General features: G+C 46.3%; 1 protein-coding gene and 1 long non-coding RNA gene across 2 annotated transcripts in view; one reads left to right on the forward strand and one right to left on the reverse strand.

The window, feature by feature from the left end:
• The first annotated feature begins 1,700 nt into the window (after positions 1-1,700).
• Positions 1,701-12,359, forward strand: LOC118662241. The gene is made up of 3 exons (XR_004969645.1): positions 1,701-1,880; positions 4,064-4,219; positions 11,981-12,359. It is a non-coding gene; the product is annotated as an uncharacterized LOC118662241 (long non-coding RNA).
• MARCHF4 (membrane associated ring-CH-type finger 4) overlaps positions 3,725-17,340 on the reverse strand; it is a 75,746-nt gene continuing 62,130 nt past the window's right edge. The window contains exon 4 of the mRNA XM_036320873.1: positions 3,725-4,145. Within this exon, the coding sequence (XP_036176766.1) occupies positions 3,778-4,145 (368 nt within the window). The 3' untranslated portion in view covers positions 3,725-3,777. The remainder of the gene's footprint in view (positions 4,146-17,340) is intronic.

Raw genomic sequence — 17,340 nt, forward strand, 5'->3', positions numbered from 1 at the left:
TGGTTGGAGTAAGTCCAGTGTCTTTTCTGAACTCTTCCATGTCCAGAAATAGCCAACTTTCTATCATACAGGCTTTCATTCAGCCAGGATATTATCTGGATAACATCAAAAATCAATTTTTAGGTAAACTAATTTTTGGTAGGGGACAGAAATAGTTTAGAATTATTCAGCCCCAGTTTCTACACATTTTCCACAATTTTTCCATAGACTTCTGTCATGATGAGCTCCCTGCATTGGCCTGACCCAGGTTTCCCTGAAACGAGTGCCGGGTGTCCAGCAGGGGTGGAGCAGAATGGTTACAGTCAAGCCTGGGTGTCCTGGGATGAGTTCCTGGCTGCTGTTAATGGGCTAATTCCTTAACCTCTTTGCCTCAGTGTCCACATCTGTAAAATGAAGGCAATAATGACACCTACGTCATCATTTGTGGGAATACTAAGAGTGTTGATACATATAAAGTACTTAATTTGGTGCCCGGCAATGGAAAGAGATTTAGGTGTCAGCTAGCATCTTACCCCATGCATGTGCCATACTCGTGGGTGACACATGCATGGGGCAAGTGAATTCTCTGGCCACTTCTCATTGCTCTGCATCAGGTAACACCACAGGAAGCCGGGACATTTGTCTGGTGGAATGAAGGATGATTTGCATGTCTGGAAGAGGAAAATGGTCTCTGGCCCACAGAGATGCATAGAAAAACCCAATCCATTCATTTTGGGGCCCAAAAGTTCCATTTCACAAGGCACAAGGAAGCTACCATCTTGTGTGGAGTCAAAAGTGGATTTTCCTTTCTGAGCTATGATTGAACTTGAGAGCTAGGGTATAAGTGGGAAGCAAAGGAGGCATGTCTCCTGCATGCTGAAGGCAGTCCGGTCCTCTTCCAGGAGTCTCCTATTCATCCAGAAATATTTGTTGAGCTCCTACAATATGCCACGCACTGCTGCGCATCCTGAATATATAGCAACAAACAAAACAGACAGGTCTTTGAGGTCTTAGATCTTCCATCATCAAGATCCAACACATGCTAGCATTCTATGAGAATTTGTCATTAATCTGATGCCTCTTCTTCAGTAGGATGACCCTGCACAACCACAAGATCTGACGTGCCCTGTGAGCCACCAAACTCAATGTGATGGCCACTACAGTTGTGGTGAAGTTTGCATGTTGTTGCATCCTAATACTTTTCCTGAAAATAGATAGTGCATGTAAGACATCTATATTTTCCATAAATATATATTTTTTGTTAATCCTCACCTGATGATATTTTTCCACTGATTTTTTAGAGAGAGTGGAAGGGAGAGGGAGAGGGGAAGAGAGAGAGAGAGAGAGAGAGAGAGAGAGAGAGAGAGAGAGAGAGAGAGAGAAACATTGATGTGAGAGAGACACATCGATTGGTTGCCTCCTCCATGGGCCGAACCAGAGCTGGAGGTCGAGCTTGCAACCGAGGTACATGCCCTTGACCAGAATCAAACCTGGGACCCTTCAGTCCAAGGTCCAACGCTCTCTCCACTGAGCCAAACCATCTAGGGCTTCTATAAATATTTAATTGACCTGAATGGCCTGTTCTGAGACCACACAGAAAAATACATACCTTTACTCCACCAGGAAATATTTGTTTGGTTTTGTTGGGTTTCACTTGTTTATATGTTTTGCTTGTATGCATCCTTTGTTCCCTCACCAACTGTTATGTCCATCAGGTGAGGAGCCTCCTTAACCAGTACACATCCTGCTGATGACATCGCTCTACCAGCTCTGGTCCTGAGGATGGAGGTTCCAGTCAGGTGAAAGGGAGGAAAGATCTTGTCTGCTGCCTCAGATCTTGTCTACAGCAAAGCCTTCTCCTGGGACCCTCTGATAGTCAGAGGAAGAGTCAGGGGAATGAGGTCAGGACACATTCATCCCTCCTGAGGTTCTCTCCGCTTCTGTGAAATGACCTGATGGGGTGGAAGCTCTCCAGATTTCCTTTCAACACTGGTCTCTGCTTCCAGGTTTCCTGGGCAGAAGGCAGGGCAGGATTTGGGCGCTGTTCTTTTTGACTTGAAGGACTCCCATCTGCAAAAAGCCAAGAAGTGGCCAGCAGTCCCTGGGCTTCATAAACACACACACACACACACACACACACACACACACACACACACTACACACACACACACACACACACACTACACACACACACACACACACACATACCACACACACACACACACACACACACACACACACACACCTACCATACCTCATCTATACCTTCAAAGCAGAAATAAAAACACCCTTGATTTCTTGCTACGAGGAGACTTAGGGGTGAAGACACAGGCAAGGAGAGGCAGGGTTCCCACAGAGGGAGAAGGGGGGAGAGGAAGGGAAGCTCACATATGGAAAAGGACACTAGTGGTAGGGAAAGAAATTTTATTTTCAAGCTTTTAAGAGAATAATACAAACAACAGAGAGTTTTAAAAAACCCTAAAAACTGGTTTAAAAAAGTATTTGACAGTGTCCCTTGAATACCTATGGATGATGCAGCCATTGTGCAATGACAACAAGAAACTCTGCAGGTGGCCACCCAGTGGCCTTCCCTGGCAGGGTCCCAGGAACCAGTGGGCAGGCTCAAGGGACAGTGCTCCCTGCCAGGGTCCCTGGACCAGCCTTGGTGCTTGGGAAGGACCAGGGAGCACTAGCACTGAAGGCTTAGCCAAACTGCCCTCGGGGAGGGTCCTCAGCAGCAAGGAATACTTAGACTGGTCTTACTCCACTCCACTGGCTGGGATACATCCAGCCAACTCCCTCCCACTCGCTGTAGCAGCTTTCAGCACATGCCTAGCAAGGTGGGCCATGGGTGGGTGGGCAGCAGGGAAGTCACTTCTGGATTGACAGCTTTTGAAGGCTGAAGCCACAGCAGCAGGACTGTGCTTGAGATGCCCATGGGAAATCTGTACTTTTCTCTAGTTGTGTGTGTGTGTGTGTGTCCTGTAAACATCTTTGAGCCAAATCACCATAAAATAAAGTAACAAGGGCACAAAAAGACATCCACCTCCAAACTTAAGCCCTCGTTGAGCCCACCTGAAATTGGGAGTTCCACTTTGGAAGGTGTGGAAAGGAGGGAAATCCCCCCTCCCTCTGGCCGCTCACACCAACACCTCCCTCCCTACACGGTCCACCCAGAGTCGCCAAAGCCATCTGAGCTAGAAATCCTGCCCATCCGGTGAGCTCAGGGGCTGCAAAAACTGAATGCCATCCCTGCCAGGCCTCACCCGCCCTCTCCCTCCCCCCACAGCCAGTGGGTCAGGCCCAGAGAGGAACCAAAACAAACTCAAGGGTAAAGCAGGCAGGCTGCAGGTGCTTTTCCTTCTGTGCCCTTCGCATTGCTTCTCCCTCCACAGGGGCACAGGTGGGCACCACCCCCACGCCAGCCTTGCCCTCTGCAGCCTCCACTCCCCCCAGGTGTTTGACCACGGTACATGTGCCCGGTGTTGTATTTTGTTGGGTTCAGTCTGTATTGCACTTTGTTGTTGAGTTTGTATTGGTTTTCCTTGCTCTTGTTGGAGAATGGTATTGACTGATTGGAAACCACAAAACCACACCAACATCACTCACTGCAGCTCTAATCCTGCCCCCAGACCCCTCAAAGCCCCCCACCCTCTTCCTTCCCTCTGCTCTGGCACCTGGGGAGCCACCTGGCCTCCCCACACCTGCTCCCCAGACCAGCATCCCATCGGGCCTTCCTCTTCCCAGCCCACCCTCCGCTGTTGTGCATGGTCACGGCTGCCCTTCCAGGCACTCCTTTCACACTGTTGTGACCCTCATGACGAGCTCTCGGCTGCCGCCCTGGGGGCTCCGCTGTTCATGAGGTCTTAGGTGACTCAAGATGTGCAGGATGGTGTAAGCACAGTGGTGATCAGAGGGAGGGCCTGAGGGCTGGCTGGCTGCCCGGGCAGGGCCTTCCTCGGGGGCAGGGGTGTCCGCAGCCTCCTCTTCCGAAGAGAGGCCATTGGCCTGGGTGGACGAGGAGGTCCGGGGGTTTGTCCTGCCTCCTGACTTTTGATCCTCCAGGTCTTTTGTCTTGTCATAGTTCAACACTTTCCACTGCTGGTTGACAGCCTGCCACCGTTTAAAGATGCGGTACACAGAGGGTCCCTCGTGGATGATGAGACCTGAGGCCACAGGGAGAAGAAGGAAAGCCACGTAAGGAAAGCAAGTCATAGTCTCCCATTATTTATAAATGAAGGTAGGTGGGGGGCAAGCTGGATTTCTATAGTTTGATTTGTTCTTTTCAAACCTGCCTTTCAGCTCTGAGCCACATGGTTCCCATCCCTACATTCCTAGGCTCAACGAGTCTTTAGTGGGTGCAAACCACACCAAGTCCACAGAATAGCTGAGAACTTCCATGTGATACCTTTGTCTACCTCTACTCTACCCACCCACATTGTGACTTCACAAGATCCAAATTTGTTGTCTTTGATGTATAATATAAATATGGGGTGGGGCAAAAGTAGGGTTACAGTTGTTTGATAAAATAATACAATAATTAATAAATACTAATACAAGAATAAACTCTGTTTTGAGTACTCCCAATTGTAAACTTACTTTTCCCCCACCCTGTATTTTTTCCTCCTTCTACCATGTATCCATGGCACCCCGTACTTAGCTGATGTTGAATGAATCGTATGCTTTTAAAGGCACCATGAAAGAAACCCCATGGTCATGCCATACCCGCTGAATGATGTCTGAAATTCCACTAGTTAACTCTTTGTACAACTAGCCCAGCGCTACTGAAATACACACACCACTGGGAGACTTGGACACAGTTATATTGGCCTGTGGGAAGGTGGAGTCAGAAACAAGCCATGTCAGACAACCAGGCAAATAAATATTAATTATGTACCTACTGTGTGCCAAGTACTAGAGATACTGCAGTGAGAACGACAGGAAGAATCCTGCCCTCAGAGCTTACATTCATTCTAGTGGAGAGACACATAACAGTCATGTAAACAAGTCAGTAGGACTATTTCAGGTACTGAGAAAATGCTATGAGGAATGTAAAATAGGGTTAAATAGCCACTGGCTGTAGGTTCTAAAAGGTCCTGTTTAGCAGGAAGGTGGTGGGAGATAATATTTGAATTGAGACCATGCAAAGGCCTGAAAGGAGAGCATTCAGTGGTAGGAACTGCAAGTGCAAAGGCTGGGGGCTGGGAATGATGCAAAGGGTCAGAAAAGAGGTCAGTGTGGCCAGGGTGTAGTGAATGAGTGGGGAAGTTCAGGGAGATAAGTGCAGAGGCCAATCAATGATAGGGCCTTGTAGGCCATGACAAGGAACTTGTATTTTATCCTAATATAATGGGAAACCATTGAAGGGTTTAGTAGGAGGAATAATGTGATCTGACTTACCCTCCAGAAAGATCATTCTGGCTCCTGTGAAGCAATAAACTGAGGAGGACAAGAGTAGGAGCAGAACACAAGAGGAAATGATGGTGGCCTAGACCAGGGTGATAGCAGTGGAGACAGTGAGAACCATTGGAATCAGGATGTATGCTGGGAGTAGAGCTGACAGGTGTGGTGTGGATCAAGAGAAAAATCTGAACAACTGGAAGGTTTTGGCCTTAGCTGTTAGTAATGGTGCCATTTATCAAGATGTAAAAGGCACAAGGGTAGGGGGTGTGGATTTGTGTGGTGGTGGCAGTGACTCTATTAGTTTCCTATGACTGCTGTAACAAATGACCACACATTTAGTGGCTAAAAATAACCCAAATGTATTCTTCTATAGGTCTGGAGATCAGAAGTCTAAAATCAGTCTCGACAGGCTGATCTGAAGGTGTCAGCAAGGCTGGTTCTTTCTGGTGGCTTTGAGTGGAAAACCCATTTCCATGCCTTCTTCAGCTTCTAGAAGTCGCCTTGCTTCTTCCTTGCATCAGTCTACCTCTTTCTTTCACTGTCACATCTCCTACTATTCTTTTGTCTTCAAGCCTCCCTCTGCCCCCCTCTCATAAGAACACTGTGATTACTGCATTGGGCCCACCTGAGTCATCAGGATAATCACCCCATGTCAAGATTCTTAAATTTATCACATTTGCAAAATCCCTTTTACCATAAGGCAACATTAATAGATTCCAGGGATTATGACCTGGATGTCTTTGGGGGCCATTCTTTAGCCACAGTGATAGTTATACTAGTATTTTATTCATGGTACATTTAAGATGTCTGATAGAAATCTCACTGGAAGGACCAGCATGACAGTTGAACATATAAGTCTGAAGCTTAGGGAGGGATCTGGCCTGGAGATAGAAGTAATCAGTGCAGAGGTAGAATGTGAAGCCTTAGGAATGGCCCAGATCTCCTGGGGAGAGATGGCAAACAAGTGAAGAGAGCCAATGACAGAGGCTCTGTGAGCCTTCTGATGTATAGAGGTTTGGTGGCAATTTGATGGAGGTGAAATCAGCAAAGGAGGCTCTGAATGAGCAATAAATGGTGTAGAAGCAAGACCCGCAAGTAGAGACCCAGATGTCTAGAGAAATATATCAGGAAAGAGAGTGTGATAATTTGAAAATTCTGTTGAGAGGTCAGTGAAATGAGGAGTGACCACTGGCGTGGTGGGCACCTTGAAGGTAAGATGATAGAAGTGCAAGTGCATCTTTTTCTTCCATGAAGTCATCAGCTAAGGGGGAAGGGATAAGGGAGGAAGTGCTGACAATTTGTGGAGAAAAGAGAAAGTGAGAAATAGTTATCTTGGAAAGTGGGAGAGTGAATTTGTAAGGGAGATGTGGCAGAATCATCTGATGGTGTTGGGTGCCCATTTGAAATTTGTGGCCATAATTTTGAAATGAGTCTAGTCATTGGTTATGTGATTTTTTTTCTACACTTTCAACTGCTTGCTAGGTGTATTTGTGGAATAAGAAGAGAGCTGGATATAATCAGTATTGACTATTTCTCCAGGAAAGTAAGGTAGGAGAGAAGGTGAGAGTTCTGGATGTTTGCAAGGGAGTAGTTATTACCCTGGGGAGGAGAGAAGTGAAGACACAAATAAAATAAAGAATAATGAAAAAGAAAAGTTTTAGGGTCAATGACAAGAGGTCTCCATGAAGTTGGAGAATTGCCTTTTCAGCTTCTAGAAGTCACCTGTGTTCCTTGCCTCTTTCATGCATCAGCCAAGGAATCAGTAAACCACAAAGATGGGGGTGGAGGGGCATGATCATCAGAGAGTGGGATGTTTAAATCCAGACTTTGGGAGTGGTGTGGTTCTTGGTGAAGATAAGGTCTAGAGGTTGACCATTTGAGTGGGGCTGAGGTGAGCAGGAGGAAAATTATTTTGGAGTAATGAGGAGTTGGACATATTTTCTGCATCAGCCATCTCAGTGCTATCAGACCAAATGCCCTCTTTTTATAACAAATATATTTTAATATCCCCTTTTTTATCCTCAAATGAGGTTCATAAAATAAGTCACGATGGTTGAGATATTCTACACTAATTAAAGACAAAGATGCTAATTGACCATACATTTGCTACGCCCAAGCCACGCCCACCAGCCAATCAGAGCAACTATATGCAAATCAATCCAACCAAGATGGCGGCCAGCAGCCACGGAGCTGGAGCAAGCAGGAGGCTTGGTTGCCCCGGCAATGGAGGAAGCCAAGCTTCCCTCCTGCCCCGGCCGGCTGTGGCCTCCACAAAAGGCAACAAAGTTTCAATTATAGAAGCTAAATAAATCCCAGATACCTGCTTCCAGCCAGCCTCCACTGGGAGCTTGGGTGGCTAGGGGCTTTGGCCAGCCTGAAAGCCATCAGCCCCTCACCCAGGCTGGCCAGGCACCCCAGCAGGGACCCCTACCCTGAAGGGGCTGTGGCCAGCCTGCAAACAGCCATCAGCCCCTCACCCAGACTGGCCAGGGACCCCAGCAGGACCCTCCACCCTGAAGGGGGTGTGGCCAGCCTGAAAACAGCCCTCAGCCCCTCACCCAGGCTGGCCAGGCACCCCAGCGGGACCCCCACCCTGATCCGGGACACCCTTCAGGACAAAGCAGCCATCCCCCACCCATGCACCAGGCCTCTATCCTATATAATAAAAGTGTAATATGCAAATTGACCCTAACGGCAGAGTGATTCCACTGGGAATCACTGGTCACTATGACACACACTGACCACCAGGGGGCAGACGCTCAATGCAGGAGCTGCCCCCTGGTGGTCAGTGTGCTCCCACAGGGGGAGCTCTGCTCAGCCACAAGCCAGGCTGACGGCTGCCAGTACAGCGGTGGTGGTGGGAGCCTCTCCCGCCTCCACAGCAGCACTAAGGATGTCTGACTGCAGCTAGGCCTGCTCCCCGCTGGCAAGTGGACATCCCCCGAGGGTTCCCGGGCTGCCAGAGGGATGTCTGACTGCCAGCTTAGGCCCAATCCCCCAGTGAGCGGGCTTAAGCCAGCAGGTGGTCATTCCCTGAGGGGTCCCAGACTGCGAGAGGGCACAGGCCAGGCTAAGGGACCCTCCCGAGTGCACAAAAATTTGTGCACTGGGCCTCTAGCATATATATATTGCCCTAACAGATAAAGGGGAAAAAAGCAAACAAATGGAAAGTCATTTATAACAAGACTATATAAATTTCAATATAAATGCTGGGCACAACTACATTTGAAAACAAATGAAAAACCTCATACATTTCCAAACTTCCCACTAGGGGATGGTACCACCTCTGCTGAGAACCACTAATCTGTAAAGATTCTGAAGTCAAGACTGGTGGGAGGGAGTGTATGAGTCAGGTCCATCAAGGAATGTGAGTAGGCAGTCAGCAGCCAACAACATCAAGAAGGGGATCCCACCTCCAGAACCCACAGAATAGTGCATGATAGGAAAAGCAGCCACCACTTGAGAAAGTCATGCTAGAAATAATGTCTTCAGGAGACAGTTATGTTGCAATTAAGGGAAGATGAAAATTATACTCAGGGAAGGGCTGCCAATGATGGACCATGAGGTCCAGAGGGCACAATAGAAGGGCTAAGAAGATGGGACCAGTTAAGGGATGAGCAAAACAGGAAAGGGATGATTGTCCCTATTGTAAGGGCGGTCTTAGAGGCTGGGACCTGTGATGGTGAGTGAGGGATGATGATGATTAGGGATGAGGCACTATGGAAATTACAGCAATTGTAAATCTAGAGGTGGCTGGTCTGGCCCCTGCGGTTAAGCACTGACTCACAAGAGCAAACAGTACTGAGTCACTTCAGCCTCCTGATGTGAAGCAAAGAGACTGGATGGCAACACTTCAAAGCCTCTCCAACCTCCAACACACTGTGATCCTAGGAGGCAAGACTGCTACCCACTGTCACTCTTGTCTCCAGGATTCCAGTGGCTCCTGCAATTGCACTTTGCGTGACAAGTCTTCAAGGGCTCATTGAAGGAGAGACAATCTCCCTGTAGCCCAGTAGATCCTAATGTGTTCAGTATATACCCCTTTGAGGATCTCATGGAAGCTAAGGACCGTCTTCCTGGAAAAAGAAAAACCAAACACACAAACTGTCCTTATAATTTTAGGGCGTTCATAAATCTTCAGCGGACCACTGTGGACCCCTTGATCAGCCTGCCTGATTCTGGACAGGGAGGCTTGCCCTTTACCCAGAGCCTTGCTCTCACCCTCTCCCAATGTGCCAACTCTTATCACTTCTTTCAACCTTTTGAATACCTGCCTATGCACCTTTAGCACTATACCATTTATTTGTTCATTTACTCCACAAGCCTTGTTTGAACTCTGCTATGCTTTTTTCCCTAGATCATAAGCCCCTTGAGGACAGGAGGTACGGTTGAGGCTTGGGCAGCTAACACAGTTTCAGGAGACTGAAAAGCCTCAATGATGATGGAGGAGACAGGGGCCTTGGGGAGAGAGAAGCGGGTTGAAACTCTAAACTCTTTCCATTAAGAGCCACTACAGTTGATTCCTAATTAGCTTCCTGATCAGACAGTTTTACCCTGATTGACTAGGGTGGCTTAAATTTTTGGTCTGAATGCTGCCTTCTAATTAACTAACTGTCTAGTGTTCAGGAAGTAATTAAACCATTTTAATGGATAGGTGGCTGAAGGGGAGGAAGGTGCACCTGTGTTTGTAGATAATGCTTGTTTGGCAAAAGTTGGAAGAGCACAAACTACCTCATTCACATATACTCCCTAGCACTCCCTCTGCTTCCTGCTCTACAAACTACTTACTGGTTCCAGGGATGGCAGAATGTTTTTCAAATGGGGGAAGATGGGTGGGGCTCACCTGATTGGAACAGGTGAGTGGGCAAGGCTGAAGAGAAAGAAGATGGATGGATGGGAAATGGCAGTGGAGAGAGAGAGAGAGAGAGATAGATATTGGAATTAGAATAGAAAGAAAGGTGATTGGTGAAGGGAGGCAGAGAAGGAGCAGGAAAAAAAAAGGAAAATTAGAAGGCATGGTAATATTCAAAACCCAGTAAGTTTTGGTTGTGTCCTTTGCTGGGGTTTTCTATGTAATTTAACAGTTACCTGGTAACCATCTACAATGTGCCCTTGGGCTGTATTTGTGGGAAATCCAGTTCCAGAACCATTGCTGCCTTTGTCTTTCTAACATCTCTCTGCCTTTTTGGCCTCCTCTTCCTCACAAAACTGTAGGCTCCATAGGTTGTCAGAACCTTTCATTTGCCATCATAGCTCCCCCTGACCTCCAGCTTAAATGGTCCTTTGCTCAGCTCAGCCCATGAGGGAAGGTGACCATTGTGAGTGGATGGCTCCCATGCCCCTAGCTCACCACAGCAGTGTCAGGGAGTTTTTCTGGATGTGGCATCCCCATCCTCCCTTGCTGAACCTTGGCCATTGGCTCTTGTGTCCACAGCAGTGAGAGACAATTTAATTCCACTTGGTATTTCCTGAGTACCTACTATGTGCTTCTATGACACTTGGTCCCCATCATGCATGGAGTTAAGAAGCCAATGCTAACTGAGAAGTCTGTAGAGAAGCATCTGGTTCCCTCTCATGCTAGAATCCTCCTCCCTACCCCCATCTCCTGCTGGTATCCTCATTAAATGGCATAAAAGTTGCAGACAACTTTCCAACAGTGCTTCTCAAACTTTGGCATGCACAAGAATCAACCAGGGAGCTTGTAAAATACAGACTCACAGGCTCCGCCCCCAGAGAGTCTGACTCAGTAGGTCTGGGGTGAGGCCTAAGAATTTGCATTTCTAAGCAGCTCTGAGGCAATGCCAGTGCTGCCTGTGTGTGGACAGCACTGCCTACAACATGGTCCTTATCCTAGTAACTTAAAAAATACTTCCAGATGTGACAGACATGAAAATGCCAGACCACTGGAGAAATGGATTATTCCTCTCCTAGACCCAAAGATCTTTGGGCTCCACAATTTAAAGTCAACTTACCAATGGGCATGCGTTGAACATTCAGAGCTCTGTCACTTTACTAGCCTGTGGCTTTAGACAATTACTTTTTTTTTCTGAGTAAATAGGGGCTTTTTCTGAGTAAACCCTTTCTTATAGGGTTGTTATGAGATTAAACATGGTAATGAGTCCTTCATGCTGATGCCTGGCACAGTGTGGGACACACATCTAACACTCAATGCTACATGATGCTGGTTGTTGTGGGGTCAGGGGAGATCACAGGATAGAAAGTGCCCACTCATATCTCTTCCTCCTTCATTGCCAGCCCCATCCCCAAACAGAAGCACCTGTTCTTCCATCTCCTAACTGTCCTTCCTGAGCCTCGGTGTGAGTCACTGTTTATCGATGAGTAACATGCTGGATCAGTGGTTCTCAACCTTCCTAATGCCGAGACCCTTTAATACAGTTCCTCATGTTGTGGTGACCCCAACCATAAAATTATTTTCGTTGCTACTTCATAACTGTAATGTTGCTACTGTTATGAATTGTAATGTAAATATCTGATATGCAGGATGTATTTTCATTGTTACAAATTGAACATAATTAAAGCGTAGTGGTTAATCACAAAAACAATATGTAATTATATATGTGTTTTCTGATGGTCTTAGGCGACTCCTGTGAAAAGGTCGTTCAACCCCCAAATGAGTCGTGACCCACAGGTTGGCAAACCACAGGTTGAGAACCACTGCTGGAACTGAAAGGAGCTCTAGAAACCAACCAGCTCCACAGAAGTGGAGACAAGCCTTCGCACCTGCGTCTCCTCTCCCACAGCTGAGAGCCTTCAGTAGTCACCTGGAGGGATGCTCCCCTCCCCCTGCAGAGTTGCAGGCAATTATGGGGCAAGACACCTCGGAAGCCCCACCGTTGCCAAACACTCACCTTCCAGATGCTACCCCTCAAGGGGCTAGCCCTGTCAGGACCTGCACCAAAGAACTTATCAGGCAAGTGTGGGAAAGATATCAATATAACCAGCTATGTGGGGTGGTTTCAGAAGCTGCTGCCAGGATAGACCTGACTGGCAATGCCACTTGTCCAATATTCTCCAGGGGTACAGCTTTGTGCTTCTCACAAGTAGCCAGGCTGCACTTCTCAGGGCCTCCCTGAGGAATTGGCAAGATGAGGGTGCAGGGGCCCCATTTTGGGCAGGCTCACCTTGACTTGAATGCTCTGAGTTTTCATTTGATGAATGCTTTGAGTCATCTAACTCAACAAAGACTCAAAGGAGAGAGGATGCGGAAAGCACTCAGTGAGGGCAAATGCAAAGCCACTTTCTGTTTCCATCTCTCAGTGCCCAGGGAGAGGTTGTCCCTTAGAAGTGGCTTCTGAAAGAATTCCCCTCTGAGCAGGGCCCTGCTGAGCCAGTTGACCTTGGTCAAGCTGTACAGAACGTTTCTCAATGCATCGGCACCCAGGGCACCGCCGAAACCTGTGAGAACTTTGTTGGAAAATCATTGGGTGCTGAGGCTCTTTAATGTAATGTAAGCTTAACTCAGTAGGACTGAGTAGAAAAGAGAAGTGTCCTGGAGCCCCAATTTGAGACGCCCATCCCTGGAAGTGTGTGTGATTACGCCCTAAGATAGTGTGGATTTTTTTCTGTGGGGTTTCTTTACGAGGCGCAAAGTTCTCACCCTCTGGACACATATAGACAGAATTGTGTTTCTCGGCCATTCTGGATGGTGATCATGAAGGTGCTGGCAATGATGGTGATTGATGGTGATGACAGTCAATATTTATTGAATGCTTACTATGACTGTCACTCTAAAATGGCTTTGCAAATACAGTATACTTTTCATAGAAACCTTGTGAAGTTGGTGATATAATCTCTACTTTACAGAAGAGGAAAGTGAGCTCAGAGAGGATAAATGTCTTGTCCTAAGACACACAGATTATACATGAAGTAGGACATAAACCTAGGTTATCTGAAACCGAACAGTGCCATGTGTCTGGGCTGCTTCATTCTCTGTGCTCAAGGTCAGGTACTCCCTCCAGAGACCGTGCAGCTTTGGAGAAGGTAAATTTTTTTGAAATTATCTATGTGTATGTATATATAATTTCTATTTGAAGTCATATAAGATGTGTTTTATATACGTGTCACATTGTTATAACAGAGTGGTTAAGAATGTGGGATTTGTAATCAGATGAAACTGGGTTTTAGTTGTATGACCTTGGATGATTTATCTCTTAGCCTCAGTTTTCATGTCAAGAAAATGGGCATTATGCCCTAGCTGCTTTGCTCAGTGGATAGAGCATCGGCCTGTGGACTGAAGGGTCCCAGGTTCGATTCTGGTCAAAGGCACATACGTTGGTTCCAGGCTCCTCCCTGGCCCTGGCCCTGGCCAGGGCTCATGCAGGAGGCAACCAATCAATGTGTTTCTCTCTTTGATATTTCTCTCTGTCTTTCCCTCTCTCTTCTACTCTCTCTAAAAATCAATGGAAAAATAGCCTCGGGTGAGGATTAAAAAAAAGAAGAAAGAAAGAAAATGGGCATTATAATAGTAACTACATCATAGGATTGTAGGGAATAAACAAGATGATGCACATAAAGCACTCTTCACAGTGCTTGGTATATAATGAGAAATATTAGTTATTATTTTATTATCAGTATTATTAAATAAGTATCACATAACTTCATTTTAAAAGGATTATTATAAAGTTACAAAAGTTACAAACATGGCCAAGGTTAAGCAATGGGGATTGAGAGGAAAAGTATGTGGGTGTCCCTTATCTGTGCTCTCTTTTATTTTCTATTAGCTGGAGATAAAAGACTCAAAAGCCCTGTGAGACTGTGGAGCCACAAAGTAGAAGGGGCGTGGGTCCCTGAATCACTGTGTGGAGGAGAACCTCCACTGATCAGGAACTTCTATTGCATTAAGCCACTGAAATGTGGTGGCTCATTTTTTAAGTGGGAGATACCCTTATTAAAATCACTTCAGTACTAGGTTAGAAGCCAGACAAGAAAAGCAGATTAGGGCATGTTTTCATGTGGTCTCCAAAATGTATTAGCTGGCTTGAGCACCCACCTTATTTATCAGATTGGGCTATTTCTAGTCACAAATCCCTGGCAACAAAGAGACATGCCACTCTGAGTCTGTTCCAAAGACTGTGCTGCAGGCACTGAAGACAGCTCTCAAGAGGTGTTCCTAAAATATTTTGAGCTTGTCAGCACAACTGGATTAAGTGAATTACCTCCCAAGGGGTCTCCTTTGAGAGGGACAGTGCTTACTTGGTGTGTCTGCTTCTAAATCAGTCATCTTCATCCTTCAAGCATCCCAAAGCTCAGCTATGGGGAGAAGTGGTCATGCATGGGAAGCCATGAGGGGTGAGGGAGGGCATGGGTGAGATATGAGTTAATAGTAAATTCAGAAAATTGGACAAGTCACATGCCGATAATGAAACATAGACTTAGCCTCACTTGCTGGTTTACATGGTTGATGCCTATGGGTTGTTTGTCTTCCACGCCATTAATGAGATTCCCCCCAGCCACAGCTGTCAACCTCTGAGAATTATGATATCTTCTCACAATGGACATAACTTCTAAATCCTAGGAATCAGAGCCAGAAGGACTTTGGAGGTTATCAGGTTCAACCCTCTTATTTTACAGATGAGTTGACTGAGTTGTAGAAAGAGGAAGTAACTTGGCCATAGAGGTAGGTAGTGGCCAATCTTGTTTTCAGACCTAGATCTTTTATTTCCTAGTCTCTTCCATATTTTTGGCTGCCTCCTCCATATTTTTAAAGTTTTCTAATCAGGGAATTAAAAGGTTTGACAGGCAGGTCATTTCTAGCCCAAAGGGAGGAGTCTTTATAGCATATATGTATTTTAAGTTAATATGAATTAAAATTAAATTTGAAAATGTTTTTATAATTCTGCTGCCACCACCCCCTGCCCACTTGCTACAAATTAGGATTTGAATTCCTATATTTTAGAGGGCAGGTACCAGGTATCTCTAAATCAAAGGAAATAACCTGAATAGATAGCACACAGAGAAAACTTCAACAAAAATTTTTAAAATAATTTTGGTAACAACCATATTCCGCTGTCTTAAAGATTTGGAGCAAACTCAGAAATGTTGCTCTCCTTCCTCCCCTTGACCCCAGTCCACCCATGAGTAAGAAATAAACATGGTAAGGATGAAGTCCTTATGTTTGCAAAGTTGACACTTTGATGGCCAATCTCTTGGGTCTCTGAAGTGAAGAAAAAAAAATGTGTTTGGTGCCAAAGACCTTAATTAATTTGCTCTTGTTAAATTCTAATAACTTGACCCACTGGAGCAGAGAACGTCCCATTTGTTTTCTGTGAGGCTCTGTCAGCTTCCCTGCTGGGGCAGACAGTGTCATTAGAGATGACGGAAGAGAGGCAGGTGGAGCAAGGACATTCAATGTAATCAGATCTCATTGAGGGGTCACGCGTGAGGGGACCCAAGACCTTCCGAAAGAAGCACTGCTCCAAATCACAGCAGACTCTCAATTACATGAGGACACAGGGTCAGGTTCTCTAGGCTGTGACTGGATTCAGCAAACCTTTATTGAGTGCCTACGGGTGGAACCTACTCTGAACAGGTGCCTCCTAGTCTGGCCACTGATAACTTAGGCGTGCCTCCTCCTTACATGCACCATCTTCTCCAGTCCTCTCAGCAACTCTAACGATGGTGGTGTTATTCTGTTCCACAGGAAAGGAAAGGGAAACAGAAACTTCTGTGGGGACCCTGGAAACTATGCCAAGGTGAATCCTACACCCACTATTGTGAATCTTATTTCCTTCCTGAACTATTATTTGGGGGCCAAGAGACTAGCCCTCAACAAGGATATGGATGTCCTGCAAGGACTCCCCTGCAGAGGTAAGCCAGACCTGCCTTGTGGAGGTCATGGTTCTCATCCTACTTTCCTCTAAACCAGTGGTTCTCAACCCTCTGGCCCTTTAAATACAGTTCCTCATGTTGTGACCCAACCATAAAATTATTTTCGTTGCTACTTCATAACTGTAATGTTGTTACTGTTATGAATCGTAATGTAAATATCTGATATGCAGGATGGTCTTAGGCGACCCCTGTGAAAGGGTCGTTCGACCGCAAAAGGGGTTGCGACCCACGGGTTGAGAACCGCTGCTCTAAATGGATCTGGTGCCAGGTGTACTCACTGGTAGTTCTGTGGGTCTGAATATCTAGTTGAGCCTAGAAATGAAGAATCTCTGGTAGATGTTGCAGGCTTCACCTGCTTCTTGCTTCCAGAGAGCCCCTAAAAAGCTGATAGTCTGTAACCACTTATGCAGTGCTGTGTGTTTTTCCTCAACTGGCCAGCACACAGCAGAGCAGGAGAAGTGACACGTACTTGAACTTTATCCTCAAAACCACTATCGTCACTACTGATCATCATCACTGTCATCAAAATCACCATTGTCACAGCCACCATAAGAACTGTGCATTTGAACTACTGCCTATCACCTCCCTCTCCCTTTTCCAAGTCACATATTACTCCCTTTTTTATTTTGCCTACCAGCATTTTCTCCTGTGGACAGCCTCTCCTAGAAAAACACTGAACGGCCTGGCCAGCTTGACTCAGTGGTTGAGGGTTAAGCTATGAACCAGGAAGTCACGGTTCGATTCCTGGTCAGGGCACATGCCCCAGTTGTGTTGGGGGGAGGGTGCCAGTAGGCAGCTGAGCAATGATTCTCTCTCATCATTGATGTTTCTATCTCTTTCTTCCTCTCCCTTCCTCTCTGAAATCAATAAAAATATGTATTTTTTAAAAAGCAAAACACAACAGAGAGTCTAAGACAAATCCTTCAGTCTCAGAGTTTTACTGTCTGAAAAAATGGAAAGAATAATCCTTGCCCTGGGTGACATGCTCTGACACTGTTAGCTCCAGTATAGCCAACAAAATGATAGAACAGCCTCTGAGCAGGAGAGACCAGAGCACCAGGTAGGCCAGAGTGGGGGTGTTGGGTGGCTCAGAGCCACAGGGAGCAGGGC

The sequence above is a fragment of the Myotis myotis genome, unplaced genomic scaffold, assembly GCF_014108235.1.
Source record: "Myotis myotis isolate mMyoMyo1 unplaced genomic scaffold, mMyoMyo1.p scaffold_m19_p_8, whole genome shotgun sequence".
In the NCBI taxonomy this organism is placed as follows: Eukaryota; Metazoa; Chordata; class Mammalia; order Chiroptera; family Vespertilionidae; genus Myotis; species Myotis myotis.